Source organism: Podarcis erhardii (genome assembly GCF_964252035.2).
Source record: "Podarcis erhardii genome assembly, chromosome: 7".
NCBI classification, from domain to species: domain Eukaryota; kingdom Metazoa; phylum Chordata; class Lepidosauria; order Squamata; family Lacertidae; genus Podarcis; species Podarcis erhardii.
The window spans coordinates 2,734,474-2,752,089 of record NC_138511.1 but is presented as its reverse complement, the minus strand read 5'-3'; the positions used below and the strand labels follow the sequence as shown (position 1 = coordinate 2,752,089).

Genomic DNA, 17,616 nt, shown 5'->3' with positions numbered 1-17,616 from the left:
ATGCTGCAGAGCTGGAAAAGGTTCAGAAAAGGGCAACCAAAATGGTTGAGAGCATCTCCACTGTGAGGAAAGGTTACAACATTTTACTTTAGTGTAAGTGAGACTTTGGGAAGACACACAAGGTGGAGGTGTATAATATCATTTCATCATAATGTCATGAAACTGTGTGCGCTTTGTGGAGAAAGGGAATAAATAGGAAGACATCCAGGCCATATAGTGGAGCTGAAGATTGGAAGATTCAGGGCTGACAACAGGAAAGACGTCTTCCCTCAGGGCTTAGAATTAAACTATGGAGCTCCTTCCCCCAAGGCAGCATAGTGTCAACCACCAACTTGGGTTGAGAAGACCAATTCCCACGAGCCTAAGAGGAGCTGGTGGAGGCAAAGCAGAGTCAAAATGGCCAGCAGCCATCAAGAGCCCCTCTCCTCCTCCTCCTCCTCCTCCTCCATGAATTGGTCCAATCCTCTTTTAAAGACATTCCGGTTGGTGGTTACCAGTGCCCCTGTGGGAGTGAGTTTCAGAGCTGAATTCTGCACTTCATGAAGAAATACTTTTTAAAAAATCTATCCTGAATCTTCCAACATTCAGCTTCATTGGGTGTGTTATGAGAAGGGAAGAAAACGTCTCCAACCACTTTCTTTCATGCCTTGCATAATTTCATAAAATTTCATCGTGTCACCTCACACTTGCCTTTTCTCTAAATTAAAAAGTCCCCAGTGCAACAGCCTTTCTTCATAGGAGAGTCACTCCATCCCTTAATTCATAGAATCATAGAGTTGGAAGAGACCACAAGGGCCATCGAGTCCAACCCCCTGCCAAGCAGGAAACACCATCAGAGCACTCCTGACATATGGTTGTCAAGCCTCTGCTTAAAGACCTCCAAAGAAGGAGACTCCACCACACTCCTTGGCAGCAAATTCCACTGTCAAACACCTCTTACTGTCAGGAAGTTCTTCCTAATGTTTAGGTGGAATCTTTTTTCTTGTAGTTTGGAACCATTGCTCCGTGTCCGCTTCTCTGGAGCAGCAGAAAAACAACCTTTCTCCCTCCTCTATGTGACATCCTTTTATATATTTGAACATGGCTATCATATCACCCCTTAACCTCCTCTTCTCCAGGCTAAACATGCCCAGCTCCCTTAGCCGTTCCTCATAAGGCATCGTTTCCAGGCCTTTGACCATTTTGGTTGCCCTCCTCTGGACACGTTCCAGTTTGTCAGTGTCCTTCTTGAACTGTGGTGCCCAGAACTGGACACAGTACTCCAGGTGAGGTCTGACCAGAGCAGAATACAGTGGCACTATTACTTCCCTTGATCTAGATGCTATACTCCTATTGATGCAGCCCAGAATTGCATTGGCTTTTTTAGCTGCACGTCACACTGTTGGCTCATGTCAAGTTTGTGGTCAACCAAGACTCCTAGATGCTTTTCACATGTACTGCTCTCAAGCCAGGTGTCACCCATCTTGTATTTGTGCCTCTCATTTTTTTTGCCCAAGTGCAATACTTTACATTTCTCCCTGTTAAAATTCATCTTGTTTGCTTTGGCCCAGTTCTCTAATCTGTCAAGGTCGTTTTGAAGTGTGATCCTGTCCTCTGGGGTGTTAGCCACCCCTCCCAGTTTGGTGTCATCTGCAAATTTGATCAGGATGCCCTTGAGTCCATCATAATTATTTTGGCAGCCCTTTTCTTGACCTTTTCCTGGGGGATAAGGCTGTCAGTGGCTACTGGCCTTGACGGAGGTGATGCTTCCCTTGGGGGGGGGGGAGGCAGTCGGCTTCTGAATAGCAAGTGGGGGGTGGGACAGGGCAAGTGCTGTTGCACCCAGGAAAGGCTGCTTCCAAGCCTTTCACTGACTTCTAGTTGGCTGCTGTGAGAACCGAGCGTCTGTCTAGATGTTTCTTCGTATGATCTAGCAAGACTCTTCCTACATCCTTAAAATTATCAGTGCATTATTTTGAGCATAAATGTTGGCCTCCCCCCCATTTTCCCCCTTATTTTTGAGGTTGCAGCTGAGTCTGCAGCTGTCTCCAGTGGTGCAGTGGGCCAGTGCATCTGACTATCAACCAGAAGGTTGGTGGTTGGACTAGATGACCCCTGGAGTCCCTTCCAGCTCTACAATTCCACATTTCCATGATAAATGTCTTAATGGTACAAAATGCCCAGTGTTTGCCTTTCCTTTCCTCTAGAAACCCCGATTCCGACACCATGCCCTGGTGCTTTGTCTACAAAGGAAACACGTACAGCTTTGAGTTCTGCAGCCTCCCTCCCTGCGCCAACAGTAGGTTCAAGGCTCCTCTGTAGTGGGGCAGAGCCAGGTGGGGTTGTGAAAATGTTGTGCTATGAGCATTGGAGCCGAAGGGAAGAAGGCTGTTAGCAGTTTCTCTCCACATCACGGCCCTGATCCAAATTAACTTGTGTGAATTCCACACCCACACACTTGTATTTTGGTCTGCTCCTTTTCAAAAGAAATATGCACCAGACTCCGAGAATCTTGCGTGGAATCTTGGCCTCTAGTTCCATCACAATCATTCCCTATTTGTGCAGCATGTTTAGTTTTGCAGTAACAAAGAATTGGCTTCATATATGGTTATTGCCATGCTTGCAGGAAAATGGAGTAGAAAACTTGTGGTAGTTGGCCTCAATGACCAAACTCTCTCATTACGGTAAAAAAAGAGAAGATGAGAAGATACAATATATACTAAAAGAGACTTGATTATGAATTAAATAAAAATGGGAGGGTGCTGGCTTCAAATAATCATTTTGCAATGTTCTGATGGCATTCAACTTAAACATTTTCTTAATGTTGCATTTTGGATATTGATACCTTCATGTTTGCAGCAAAAATGTATTATCTTGTTTATTACAAATTATTTAATAGGGCTCGTATTCATAAGGTATGTGTAAGCTTTGTTCTAAGACATGTACAGTAACTTTCAGCTTTTTCTGTGTTGGTTTTCTAGTGTGTGTGTGTGTGTATTACATTTATATACCACCTTTACTCCCAAGCAACTCCTTGGAAGAAAAGGGTGGTATAGAAATGTAATAAATAAATTATAATAAAAATAAATTGTATGTAGCTTGGCTGCCAGGCCTGCTGGCTTTGCTAGCTGTGCCTGTGAGGGAGAGGCAGCGTGGAAGCAGGATCTGGCATAAAGTGTCATGAGCTTCCTGTTTCTTCCAGTCCAAGATGGCTGGAATAGTGGGGAAGGAGGAGTTCTGCATCACAGAGCAGGGAAGATATTGACAGAGATTGCCTTGTGGTTCTTCCATCCTCCACCTCATCTGGCAGGGGGCAAAAATGGGCACAGGAGGAAATGTGAATTTTGCTTTGGTTCATGAGGCTGGTTTCTACACACAAACTGTGGCATTCCTCTCTATCCTCCAGCCAGACAAGCAAGAACCATTATCAGAGTTCAAGACCACATTCCAGCAAGTCAAAAACATTTGAGGAGAGGCTGCAAAGTAGGGCTAGTGAGAGGGGTGGAGATGCTGAGGGCCGGGGGGCCTGGAGAGAGTCCCAGGAGCTAAACAGAATAGACCTGGGGGGGTCACATGTGGCCCACAGGCCTCTGCTGTCTAGCCCCCAGTGACCACGGCTGCAATCTCCCATCTTGATCCTGAGCAGCCCCATGGATGCAAGATGTGTGCAGAGTACCTTTGGAGAACAGGAGGGAGACTGAATACTCTGCTCCTCCTTTTTCAGATACCAAAGCCAAGTGTTATGAGGGCGCTGGAGAGGGCTACATGGGGACATGGAACACAACTGTGAGTGGAGCCAAGTGCTTGAACTGGAAGCTCGATTCCTTGAGGAATAAGCGGTACAATGCGTACCGGGCAGATGCCGCTAGGTTGGGCCTTGGAAACCACAACTATTGCAGGTGAGAAAGTGAGTTTAGGAGGGGCCTCTTCCTCTTCTTGCCCCCCAATACTGCCCCCCATCTTCTTGCCCCCCAATACTGTGGGACATTATTGCAGTCAAACCAATAATTCATGTTTTACCAGATAGGTACATGAAGGGGCGGAGGCTCATAGAGCTTTCTTGTCAAATTTGCTAGAGAGAACTCTGTGAGATCACTTCCATTGTCTGCTTGGGCAGGAAGCTGTAGCACTACATCCTTCCAGCCTGGGCAGCCTCCTCTTTCTTCGTCATGCTTCCAAGCTGACCACATGTCTATGTCTGAGGGCTGCAGCTCAGTCATAATTTTGAACTTACCTTTTGTACTTGGTAACTTAGATATTACAATCGTACTTTGGTTTTGGAACAGCTTATTTCCTGAACATTTTGGCTCCTGAATGCTGCAAACCCAGAAGTGACTGTTTCAGTTTGCAAAGTCTTTTTGGAAGCTGAACGTCCAATAGCTTCTGCGGCTTCCGATTGGCTGCAGGAGCTTCCTGCAGCCAATCAGAAGCCACGCTTTAGTTTCTGAACGTTTTGGAAGTCAAGTGGACTTCCAGAATGGACTCCTTTCGACTTCCAAGGTACGACTGTAGTTATAAACATGCTTTTATTTGGTGCTGCAATTGCTACTTCAACCTAGATTATGTAAGTAAATACTGCTTTTACTTCTTTACAAAACAATGTGTGATTGTTGTTTTTAAGGGGTAGACAATAAGTAATACCAGGAAAATCCAGTCTGCCTTTAGAGCATCCTGGATTATTGTTTGTAGAAGCTTAAATCAAACTTTTCTTAGCTTCAAAGTTTAAGCTGCAAAGGATGGTACTCTGTTGATCTCACAAATGTGAGCAAGGAAGGATAATAACTAAACCATGTATCCTCTCCTAGTGCCTAAATCCATTCCCACAAATACATCCTTGTAGGCAAAATCTACTCTGAGCGGGAGAAATATTGACATTGTCAAATAAGGATGCTGCAGAGCTGGAAAAGGTTCAGAAAAGGGCAACCAAAATGGTTGAGAGCATCTCCACTGTGAGGAAAGGTTACAACATTTTACTTTAGTGTAAGTGAGACTTTGGGAAGACACACAAGGTGGAGGTGTATAATATCATTTCATCATAATGTCATGAAACTGTGTGCGCTTTGTGGAGAAAGGGAATAAATAGGAAGACATCCAGGCCATATAGTGGAGCTGAAGATTGGAAGATTCAGGGCTGACAACAGGAAAGACGTCTTCCCTCAGGGCTTAGAATTAAACTATGGAGCTCCTTCCCCCAAGGCAGCATAGTGTCAACCACCAACTTGGGTTGAGAAGACCAATTCCCACGAGCCTAAGAGGAGCTGGTGGAGGCAAAGCAGAGTCAAAATGGCCAGCAGCCATCAAGAGCCCCTCTCCTCCTCCTCCTCCTCCTCCTCCATGAATTGGTCCAATCCTCTTTTAAAGACATTCCGGTTGGTGGTTACCAGTGCCCCTGTGGGAGTGAGTTTCAGAGCTGAATTCTGCACTTCATGAAGAAATACTTTTTAAAAAATCTATCCTGAATCTTCCAACATTCAGCTTCATTGGGTGTGTTATGAGAAGGGAAGAAAACGTCTCCAACCACTTTCTTTCATGCCTTGCATAATTTCATAAAATTTCATCGTGTCACCTCACACTTGCCTTTTCTCTAAATTAAAAAGTCCCCAGTGCAACAGCCTTTCTTCATAGGAGAGTCACTCCATCCCTTAATTCATAGAATCATAGAGTTGGAAGAGACCACAAGGGCCATCGAGTCCAACCCCCTGCCAAGCAGGAAACACCATCAGAGCACTCCTGACATATGGTTGTCAAGCCTCTGCTTAAAGACCTCCAAAGAAGGAGACTCCACCACACTCCTTGGCAGCAAATTCCACTGTCAAACACCTCTTACTGTCAGGAAGTTCTTCCTAATGTTTAGGTGGAATCTTTTTTCTTGTAGTTTGGAACCATTGCTCCGTGTCCGCTTCTCTGGAGCAGCAGAAAAACAACCTTTCTCCCTCCTCTATGTGACATCCTTTTATATATTTGAACATGGCTATCATATCACCCCTTAACCTCCTCTTCTCCAGGCTAAACATGCCCAGCTCCCTTAGCCGTTCCTCATAAGGCATCGTTTCCAGGCCTTTGACCATTTTGGTTGCCCTCCTCTGGACACGTTCCAGTTTGTCAGTGTCCTTCTTGAACTGTGGTGCCCAGAACTGGACACAGTACTCCAGGTGAGGTCTGACCAGAGCAGAATACAGTGGCACTATTACTTCCCTTGATCTAGATGCTATACTCCTATTGATGCAGCCCAGAATTGCATTGGCTTTTTTAGCTGCACGTCACACTGTTGGCTCATGTCAAGTTTGTGGTCAACCAAGACTCCTAGATGCTTTTCACATGTACTGCTCTCAAGCCAGGTGTCACCCATCTTGTATTTGTGCCTCTCATTTTTTTTGCCCAAGTGCAATACTTTACATTTCTCCCTGTTAAAATTCATCTTGTTTGCTTTGGCCCAGTTCTCTAATCTGTCAAGGTCGTTTTGAAGTGTGATCCTGTCCTCTGGGGTGTTAGCCACCCCTCCCAGTTTGGTGTCATCTGCAAATTTGATCAGGATGCCCTTGAGTCCATCATAATTATTTTGGCAGCCCTTTTCTTGACCTTTTCCTGGGGGATAAGGCTGTCAGTGGCTACTGGCCTTGACGGAGGTGATGCTTCCCTTGGGGGGGGGGGAGGCAGTCGGCTTCTGAATAGCAAGTGGGGGGTGGGACAGGGCAAGTGCTGTTGCACCCAGGAAAGGCTGCTTCCAAGCCTTTCACTGACTTCTAGTTGGCTGCTGTGAGAACCGAGCGTCTGTCTAGATGTTTCTTCGTATGATCTAGCAAGACTCTTCCTACATCCTTAAAATTATCAGTGCATTATTTTGAGCATAAATGTTGGCCTCCCCCCCATTTTCCCCCTTATTTTTGAGGTTGCAGCTGAGTCTGCAGCTGTCTCCAGTGGTGCAGTGGGCCAGTGCATCTGACTATCAACCAGAAGGTTGGTGGTTGGACTAGATGACCCCTGGAGTCCCTTCCAGCTCTACAATTCCACATTTCCATGATAAATGTCTTAATGGTACAAAATGCCCAGTGTTTGCCTTTCCTTTCCTCTAGAAACCCCGATTCCGACACCATGCCCTGGTGCTTTGTCTACAAAGGAAACACGTACAGCTTTGAGTTCTGCAGCCTCCCTCCCTGCGCCAACAGTAGGTTCAAGGCTCCTCTGTAGTGGGGCAGAGCCAGGTGGGGTTGTGAAAATGTTGTGCTATGAGCATTGGAGCCGAAGGGAAGAAGGCTGTTAGCAGTTTCTCTCCACATCACGGCCCTGATCCAAATTAACTTGTGTGAATTCCACACCCACACACTTGTATTTTGGTCTGCTCCTTTTCAAAAGAAATATGCACCAGACTCCGAGAATCTTGCGTGGAATCTTGGCCTCTAGTTCCATCACAATCATTCCCTATTTGTGCAGCATGTTTAGTTTTGCAGTAACAAAGAATTGGCTTCATATATGGTTATTGCCATGCTTGCAGGAAAATGGAGTAGAAAACTTGTGGTAGTTGGCCTCAATGACCAAACTCTCTCATTACGGTAAAAAAAGAGAAGATGAGAAGATACAATATATACTAAAAGAGACTTGATTATGAATTAAATAAAAATGGGAGGGTGCTGGCTTCAAATAATCATTTTGCAATGTTCTGATGGCATTCAACTTAAACATTTTCTTAATGTTGCATTTTGGATATTGATACCTTCATGTTTGCAGCAAAAATGTATTATCTTGTTTATTACAAATTATTTAATAGGGCTCGTATTCATAAGGTATGTGTAAGCTTTGTTCTAAGACATGTACAGTAACTTTCAGCTTTTTCTGTGTTGGTTTTCTAGTTAAATAAAAATCATTTAAAACTTTTCTATTTAAATAAAATATGTAAAATTTAATTTAAGAACCAGCCCCATCCCTTGTAACATCTGTGGGGCTTTACAGATGAAAAGTGGATCCCTGCCCCAAGGATCATACATTTAAGGCACATCCCCCCCCCCTCAACTTGGAAACTGTGGGTCATTAGGATTGCTGGGAGGTGTAGCTCTGTGAGAGGTAAACTGGAGCTCCTATGATTCTTGGGGGGGGGAATGTGCTTTTAATGTAGGCTTCACAATTGAAAATCTGCATTGAGAAAAAACCTCAAACTATATGCCCAATGAATGTGGTTCGGGACTGATGCAAACCTGCCTTTTTTGTCACAGAAAGCCATACTTGCATTTCTGGAAGAGGCAACAACTATCGAGGTCCCCACAACCGCACGGAATCGGGTGCTGCTTGCTTGAGGTGGGATTCCCAGTTCCTTACTGGGCTGGTCTTCAATTCCCGTAGGGAGGACGCAGAGCAGCTCGGTCTCACTAGCCACAACTTCTGCAGGTAAGCAGACCCGCACCTTTTCTCCTTGCAGTTTTTTGTCCAAAAAGAAAAACTACCGTATTTTTCGCACCATAGGGCGCACCCAGTTTTTAGGGGGAGGAAATCAAGGAAAAAAATATCCCCAGCCCCAAAGAGCAGCGTACAGGCTGCACACAACCTCTCCCTGCCAGAGGGGTTGCGCGCAGCTATGGAAGAAGGCAAGGCAGCGAGCGGGATGCATCCTGCTCGCTGTTCTGGCTTCCCCTTTAGCCCCCTGCAGCCTCTCCTTGCCGGGAGACGCTGCACAGGGCTAAAGAAGCCATAGCCCCGTGCAGCCTCTCCCTGCCGGAGGGGTTGCGCGTGGCTATGGCAGAAGCCTGCATTCGCTCCATAGGATGCACACACATTTCCCCCTCAATTTTTGGAGGGGAAAAACTGCGTCCAATAGAGCAAAAAATATGGTAAATGCAAAACATGGCTTATGGATAAGATATGTGTTTGGACTGCTCTGCCTTATCTAGTGTAAGAACAATAACCCGCTGATTTGCTCTGCCCTGTGTGCTGCTTTTATTGAATTCATAGAAATAATTCTGCAATTAGATGAGGCTGTGGTCATCCAATCCATTTGTGCCATTTCATTCATGTTTGCTACAAATGCCTATGTGGTTGTTGATAAAATATTGGTGAAAACCCAAATTTGGATGTGGTCATGTGTAGGATTGCATTCAGGGTCTTGGTGTGTGTTCCACTGGTGCACGCATATATGATCTTGCACACTGGTAAAAAAAAACCACCACACACAATGAATCTCGATGCAGTTATCTAGAAACTCAGGAAGTGGACTTGTACATTCCCTGCACCCACCGCAATACGGCACTGACTGGCATTGGCACTGACTGGAGATGGAACGTGGGTCCCTTGGCATCCCACCATTAGCTGGGTGGGAAACATCTGGAGGGCATGTTTAGCAGCCACTTTCCAGCTTTCACTGAGAATTCCCTTCTGTCTGAGATCCTTTTAACTGAACATTTCAGGGATTGAACATGGGACCTTCTGCATCTGTGGTCCATCCCTGAATGTACCTTGGCTTGTCCCAAGGCGACCTTGATGCATTGTGGCAATGCATTGGTAGTGTGTTACCAGGGCACATCTGTGCACCGGGAACGCATTGCAGGGAAGGGAAGAAGTGCAAAAGAAGGCAAAACTGTTGCAAAACATGCCTGCATAGTGCTCTGTCCAACTTGAAAACAGTAAAAACAAGGGAGAGTTTCAAGAGCATTGCTTTCCAGTGCAGAAACTATTCAGATCTTTTAGAATAAAATTGGGATGAGGACAATTTCTCAAGCGCCCCCTTCCCAAGGACTCTGAGTGAGGCTTTGAATCACAGCTGAGGCCAAAGGCCACTTCACACAGTGTCTGTGAAAGCTGACCAGGAGGAGGAGATGATGCTGGATTTAATGGCTTTTGACTATCCCCAAGTGTTTCCAGGCCTGCCTGTGACTTTATAGTATAGGATGGATGGATGGATGGATGGATGGATGGATGGATGGATTGAATGATTGAAAGATTGAAAGATGGATGGACACAGGAAGTCACGGCTGATGCAGAGCTTTCTGTGGCATGGACCAGTTTCAAATTCATGTTGTGTTAAGCTGGGTGGAGAACCTTTGGCCCTCCCGCTGTTGCTGAACTCCAACTCCCATGCACCCACAAAAACGGCCAAGGATGTTGGGAACTATCATTCAGCAACATCTGGAGGGCCGCTTGAAACAGTCATGGCTTTCCCCCAAATAATTCTGGGAAATATGGTTTGTTAAGGGTGCTCAGAGTTGTTAGGAGACTCATATTCGCCTCCCAGAGCTACAATTCCCATCCCTCTTCACAGGGAACTCTGGGAATTCTAGCTCTCGGATCAGGAAGAGGAGTCTCCTACTAACCGTCAGACCACTTAACAAACTGCAGCTCCCAGAATTCTTTGCAGGAAGCCCTCTAAAGTGGTATCATAGTGTTTTAATGTATGGTGAGAATGTGGCACCTTCGTTAGAGCCTTGACCAATCTGCATTGAATGGGGCTGATGGCCAAAACGTCAGGAGTGTTGGGAAAAAGCTGTTCTAAGTACATGCAAAAAACAAAGAAGGTTATAAAGCAGCCCTCTGTAAACTCCAGAACATCATCCTCAGGGGACTTACAAACCTGGGTAGCCCACACTGCTGCTCTTTGCAGGGGCAGAGAGGGGGGAGCTTTTGATCTCTGAAGTAATCCTGTTCCACTTTTGTGTTGCAGGAATCCTGATAATAGCACCCAGCCTTGGTGCCACGTGCTCAGGGGTGGCAAGAGGAAATGGGAATACTGCAATGTGCCGGCTTGCTGTAAGTGCCCGCCCTATCTGTGGGGCAAAATGCCAGCAAACTGCATTTCAGTTGCTGGCTCCGATGGTGTTTTGATGTACCTTTACTATTGTTTTCATTACTTTGTATTTTATAATAATGTTTCTAAATGTTGTGCGCCACCTTGGCTCTAGCTTTGGGAGGAAAGGTGGGATAAATACTACTGCTGTCTGTTGTCTTAAGAGCACCAAAGACCTTCCTCTTCCAACTTTTAAGCAGAGATCTTTCTGTGTCTGCATCTGTAGTGGAATTGTTTTGAAGATGCTTTTATCATTAAACTGTTTGCCACCCTGGGCTCCTTTGAGAGGACGGATGGGATAGCAACGTGCTAAATAAATGAAGAGGTCGGCCCTGTGAGAGTATTTTGCCCCAAGCGGAGAGTTAACGTTCTATCTGAGTCTGGGGTACATTTTCCTTATTTTCCTGGCCACCTACAGCCACGTGTGGAACGAGAAAGTACCGTCAGTCTCAGTTTCGGATCAAAGGAGGCCTCTACTCGTACATCCAGTCCCACCCGTGGCAGGCGGCCATCTTTGTCAGGATACAAGGAGTGGAGGCCTACCTCTGTGGTGGGGTCCTGATCCATTCCTGTTGGGTCCTCTCAGCTGCCCACTGCTTTGTGGAAAGGTAAGAGTCCAGCGCCCGATTTGCCGTCTCTTCTGCACTTGCTGCCCCCTCAGGAAGCCTCTTGAAGTCAGAGGCAATTTGTGGTTCTGGAGATGAAGGGCCAAGTGGGAGGCAGCAACATGCGTGCATTTATCAATTGTGCCATTCGTGCAGGTTTTTCTTGGAGTAAATAGCAGGTGGGATTCTACTGTAGGGAGGGTTTGCTGCTGCAGTCCAGATCTCCCCCACTCCTGTTCCTGCTATTTGTATTGGGAGGCAAGTCCCAATTCTCCATCTACCTCAATACCCCCCCTCTGGCAGGAAACATCCCTTCAAGGTCTGGGGCAGGGTTTTTTGTTTTTTTGCCCAAGACACAAAATGTTTGCTTTGTTGTTATATGAAAGTAATCCATCCAGCAACTTTGCAAGGCAGCCAGTTTTCTCCCCCTGTAAGGGATGTTGCACATGGTTGAGCTGAAGCTTGAGCAGAGGCCTTCCAGTTCCTCTTCTGGACAACCACGGTGGTCAGTTAGCTGCAAAGCCATGGTTACAACTGGACCTTGAAGGCCTTGAACGCTTGAGCAAGGAAGTTGAAGTCTGTATTTTTAGGAGCATAAATTACACCTGAACTTGGCAGTCACCAAAGCTGTCCCCCCCCCCCGCCCCCCAATTCTGTAGGTTTGACACCAGTCGTCTCAAGGTTGTGTTGGGCAGGACTTCCCGCAGAAACCCGGAATGGTCTGAACAGACATTCTCAGTGGAGAAATACGTTGTACATAAAAGCTTTGTGCAAAGCACCTTTGACAACGATATTGGTAAGACCTTTCCCTCCCTACACACAGACCTAGATCTGCACCTGCTCCAGCCTCTTGCCTTGACCCACCCTGCCTTTTTCTTTGCTTTTTCTCTTTTTGCTAGCTCTTCTGAAGCTGAAGTCCTTGTACAATGAGTGTGCAATGGAAACAGATTCCGTTCGTCCTGTCTGCCTCCCAGAGCCTGGCCTGAAGCTGCCTGACTGGACAGAATGTGAGATCTCAGGCTACGGCAAGCATGAAGAATGTAAGAACTTCTGGCTTGCTCCAAACGGTGGCCTCTGAGTGTTGTGCTCAAAGGACTAAGCCCCATCCCAGTAGCTAGCTAGGGAGACACCAACCCCGTCCATTTCTCTTTCTCATCTTTCCAGTTTGTTACACTTCTGCATCAGTTTGAGAATTTTTGTACATGTCCATTTTCTAAACAGTTTCCCCTAAAATAATGAAAGTCATCTTATTTTAACTAATACAGGCATTCCTGTGCATGATTTTTCTAATGTTTGTTTATTAAGGTGTATGCATCTTTTGTATGGAAAAGTGCTTTACAAAATTTGGAGAAGGGTGAATCTCAAAAGATAACTGTATTGTGGTTTTGGAAATGCAAATATGTAAGTTAGTTTTTCAGATCAAACCAAGCAAATTTCTCCCTCTCCTATTCTGCATCCAAACCCCTTCTGCATTTTGAGCAATGTTGAGCAGTGTTGGAGAACTTGCCAGTGGATTCTGGGTCTCTCTCACTGCCTTTGACAGCCTCCCCTCCAAAAAACAACAACTCTGCAACCTTTTCTTTCCTTGCAGTAGTCCTAGGCCAGTGATGGCGAACCTTTTAGAGACCGAGTGCCCAAACTGCAACCCAAAACCCACTTATTTTTCGCAAAGTGCCAACACGGCAATTTAACCTGAATACTGAGGTTTTAGTTTAGAAAAAAACAACTTGTACATTAACATATTTTGTCTTAAAAGAAAAACAAAATAACAGAGCTTTCAATGATACAAACAACTTTTTATTGAAAGGTAAAAGTTTGCATTATCCTTGTTTGGGAAATCATGAAAAGGGGAATGACTCCCAGACAACATGGCCGTTTTGATAGTTTCCCTTTCAGAAACTTCTTTGGGAGATTTCAAAGCAGAAGCTGCATGGGGGGTTGGATTCGATCACCCTCGGGTTCCCTTCCAACTCCCCACAATCCTATGAGAAAACCAAAACAGTCTCTTTTGCCCTCCACTGTGTGTCCCCTAGCAGGGAGGAGCTTGCACTTACCCATGGCAATGGGAGAGAGTTCAGCTCGAAAGTTTACTTCCTGGCCTGACCAAGCAGGCAAAAAGGAAATCTCGGTTGCAGCCTGGGAGGAGGAGCCCCAGCACAGTTCATAGGGGCAGCATGCGCACTGAATGGAGCTGCGCATGTGTGAGTAGCCGGTTTGCCACCCACCGGCTGCAGCTGAAACGGGAAGGTTCCATTCCACTGTCTTAAAGCGCCTCGGTGCAGAAGTGCCAGTAAGCCAGGTGGCATTTTGCTCCCTCCTGCACAAGTGGGCTTGAGAAGTGCAGCCCGGTGGGCTAGCCATTGAATCATAGGAGTGTGGGGAGTTGGAAAGGGCGACGGGGTGCGTGCCCACAGAGAGGGCTCTGAGTGCCCTCTCTGACACGCATGCCATAGCTTCACCACCACTCACCTAGGCGGCAGCGGGGCGGGGGGGGGTTGTTTCACAAATGTCTTATGTACTTACTGAAATTAAGGTCACTTGGTCTGGAATGGGACTGTCCAGTTGCCAGATTTCATCTGTTGCCCAGCTGCAGAATCAGCCTCTCTCAACAAACATCTCCCTGCTCCTAATTTGATGCAGTGTTTGTCTGTGAGCTGAATTCCTATCTGCTTACTAACTGATCTATATGACTGAACCAAGTTTACACCAGCAGAGCATCTGGCTTCTATTAGAGCTAGCCAGATCCCGAAAGTGGTGACCTTTATCCTATGTGTTTTGGGAACTTCATTTCTTCTTTTCAAATTTCTGTGTGCCATGGCTTTCAAAGCCAATGAAAAGGCAGCTACCTGAAGCAGAGGCAGGCAGCACATGGGCCTGGTCCTTGCGTGTCCACCTGTGTCTGGGATGCCTCTCTTCAGAGGGCTGGGGTGGAGAGCTTGCATGATGGAAAGCTCATTCAAACAAAAGCATATCTCTGTATGCAGAAACCTGGCTTTTCTCTGAAATCTAGTTTTCTGTGTGCAGTGAATTCTTTGTTTTTCTTTGGTATTGAGGAATATTCTGGCATTTGAGCCTCTGACTCTTAACTGCCTTCATGGCTGACTCTACAGTCAGTGATCATATATATCCTGCAGTATGCAGAACATGGTGCAGAGACTTGTTGAATCAGGGGTGGGGAACCTTTTCTGACTGGGGGGCAATATCTTTATCTCCCCACCCCTGCCCGGCCAGACTTGGGTCAGTCGCTTGACATCACTATGATGTCAGGTGATGCTGCACTTTGACGCTCCAATTTGCCAGGACTTCAAAGTGCAGTATGGGACGGTTTGAAAGCCTTTTGCAAACAGCCCCAGTGCTGTGCTTTGGCTATATGCACCTGTTCCTTTTTTCTTTTTTTAAAAAAGATTTTATTAAGACTTTTCATAATACATACAATTAAACAACAAACTAATCTAAGCAAAAACAAAGAAAAAAAGAGGGGTGGAAGAATGATTTAAAGTCCTGTTTCCAGCTGTTCTTCCCTCTGCTAGGTGATGTTTTTCCAGTCTTCAATTCAGGCATTCAATTTTCTTTCAAGACAAGAAGTCCAAAGGAGGTTCTCTGATTATTATTATAGATAAACATCAGCCATAACCTTCTGCCAATCCAACATCACAACTTTTGCTCTAATATTAAGAAGTATTCAGTCCTTGCTCTTTATTCACTCCAGAGTTTCTTCACTGTGATTATGTATTAAGACAATAATCCAGTTGAATATGTTCTCTTTCTATCTACAGTTTCTGCTTTCTTCTCGGAGCGTCTGAAGGAAGGACATGTGAGGCTCTATCCAGACAGCCAATGCACACCCAAGCTCCTTTCAAACAGGACGGTCACTGAGAACATGCTGTGTGCAGGAGACACCAGGGAGATTGACGATGCCTGCAAGGTAATCCCAGTTCTAGGAATGTTAGGAATTGCCCTGCTGGATCAGACCACCACCCTGCAAAGCTCACAAGGAGGACATCAAAGCAATGTCCTATTTTTTGTCTCTAGATTCTGAGGATCAGAGGTAAATAACATCTGACTTTGGAGATCCCATATTTCAGAGCGGGTGGGGGAAGCTGGACATAGGATTTTTAAAAATAAATAGCCATGGTTTGATGATGATGATGATGATGATGATGATATTTATATGCAACTCACCTGACTGGATTGCCCCAGCCACTCTGGGCAGCTTTCAGCAAAATATAAACACACAATAAAACACCAAACATTAAAAACTTCCCAGAACAGGGATGCCTTCAGATGTCTTCTAAAAGCCATTTGTTTATGTGACATACGATGGGAGAGTGTTCCACAGGTTGGGTGCCACTACCCAGAAGGCCTTTTATCTGCCATGAATTTTGTCTGCCTAAGCTGTCAACCATCCCTGCACTTTGAAGCAGTGAATCGCGTAGAGCAGTGTTTCTCAGACTTGGGTCCTCAGCTGTTGTTGGACTTCAACTCCCCTCATGGCTGACCACTGGTTCTGCTAGCTAAGGATGATGGGTGTTGTACAACAACAGCTGAGGACCCAAGTTTGAGAAACACTGCCAATCAATTTAATTGAGTAACCTCTTGAGTTTTGTGATGATGAACTCTACAATTCTGTGATTCTGTTGTATTTCCTTTTGGGGGCCTTTTTAAAATATAGTTTTTGGAGTGGATGCAAACATTTTGAACTAGCCTTCAGGTACCAGGCTGGGGAAGGCTGCTTCACCCTTTCCTCCTAGATCACAATATCTCTTTGGCATGGACCTTTGCAAACAGCGGTCATGAAAGCAGCAAGGAAGCCCACTGACCCACTTAAAGGTTAGCTCATTTTGGCACCTGAGTATAGGCAGCTTATTTAGATACTGGTTCCTGGATCTGCTGATCGTAGGAGGACTAGGTGGCTCATTGTGGCTAAAGACTTGTCTTCAGTGAACTTTAAAATGAATAATGAACTTGTTGCTCACTTAATTCACCCCTCCTTTTTCTTTTCTTTTTGCAGGGTGATTCTGGTGGGCCTTTGGTTTGTCTGAACAATGGCCAAATGAACCTGCTGGGGATCATCAGCTGGGGCGTGGGTTGTGGGAAGAAAGGCATTCCGGGCGTCTACACAAAGGTGGTTCACTATCTGAGCTGGATTCAGGAGAACATGAAGCCTTAATGGCACCTGCAAGCCAGTCATCCCTCCCATTGGAATCTCCTTGCATCAGGGAGAGACAGTGGATGGCAGAGAACGAAACTTGTTTCCATATGTATGGAGTGGGAACTGGCAGAAAGCAGGCATGTGCACGTCTGAATGCACCTGCATGTCCAGCATGCATATGACCTCAACATGCACTTTATGAGAGGAATGAAATCTTCAGCATAGAGCCACACTTGCCTTGTTTAAAGGAGTGTATATCTTTCCCACTTCCACACAGTAAAGAACTTTTCAAACCAGGAAGCGCTCTAAAGAGCAGTTTATGAACAGGAGAAGACAGAGAGTATATTACTCTAGCAGCAGGCTACACAATAACGATATGTGCAGCCAGCAATAAGAAATTCTCTCACACACGCTTAGCCTGCTGAATGAAGAAAGCTCCAGTTTCCTAAAGGTATGCGAAGAGAACGTGGGCATCGCACTTCTAGTCAGGAACACATTCAGATCCTTTTAATCCAAAAGTTTGTTTGCAGGTATTTAACCTTTCTGTGTATGTTTTATATAAAACACTCTTTAATACGATGTTAACCATCTGTCCAAAGGCAGAGTTGTCTTCTGCTGCTACTTGAAAATACTCCTGTGCTGAAAATTGTCCTTCTGTGTGTGGTTCCTAGGGCATTAAACTACCTTGTCTTTGAATTAATTGGTGTGTGTTGTATTAATTTGCTTCAATGTTTTTTCCTTAAATTTTTTTTTTAAAAAAGGGTTACAAAGAAAAGGCACGGGCTCAGTGTGTATCGACCGATCCAGAGTCCCACTGAAATCAAGAACACAGTACTTCTGCTTGCCCAGTTCCCACGCATTTTGAGGTGGGTTGTGCAGGAGATCTTTCTCCTAGGTTGTGTGCTTGATGAACATTGGAAAGAGCTGTGAACAGCTTGGAGGGTGGAGTTTGAATTGACACGACAGTGCAAGGATTGGGAACCTCTGGGCCAAATGTGGCGCTTCAGGCCTCCCTTGGGAATCTGCCCCAGTCCTGTTCCACATTTTTCTTGAGTATTAGTCATTAAATTTCTATACTGCCCTTTGAGGATCACAGAGCTGTTTACTGTATAAGA

The 17,616-nt window shown here is 45.5% G+C and overlaps 1 protein-coding gene across 1 annotated transcript in view; it reads left to right on the top strand.

Moving 5' to 3' along the window:
* PLAT (plasminogen activator, tissue type) overlaps window positions 1–16,974 on the top strand; it is a 31,599-nt gene extending 14,625 nt beyond the window's left edge. The window contains exons 6-14 of the mRNA XM_081870121.1: window positions 3,704–3,878; window positions 7,053–7,144; window positions 8,187–8,358; window positions 10,622–10,707; window positions 11,163–11,352; window positions 12,009–12,145; window positions 12,249–12,389; window positions 15,126–15,274; window positions 16,361–16,974. Of these exons, the coding sequence (XP_081726247.1) occupies window positions 3,704–3,878; window positions 7,053–7,144; window positions 8,187–8,358; window positions 10,622–10,707; window positions 11,163–11,352; window positions 12,009–12,145; window positions 12,249–12,389; window positions 15,126–15,274; window positions 16,361–16,519 (1,301 nt within the window). The 3' untranslated portion in view covers window positions 16,520–16,974. The remainder of the gene's footprint in view (window positions 1–3,703; window positions 3,879–7,052; window positions 7,145–8,186; window positions 8,359–10,621; window positions 10,708–11,162; window positions 11,353–12,008; window positions 12,146–12,248; window positions 12,390–15,125; window positions 15,275–16,360) is intronic.
* Window positions 16,975–17,616: the final 642 nt, after the last annotated feature.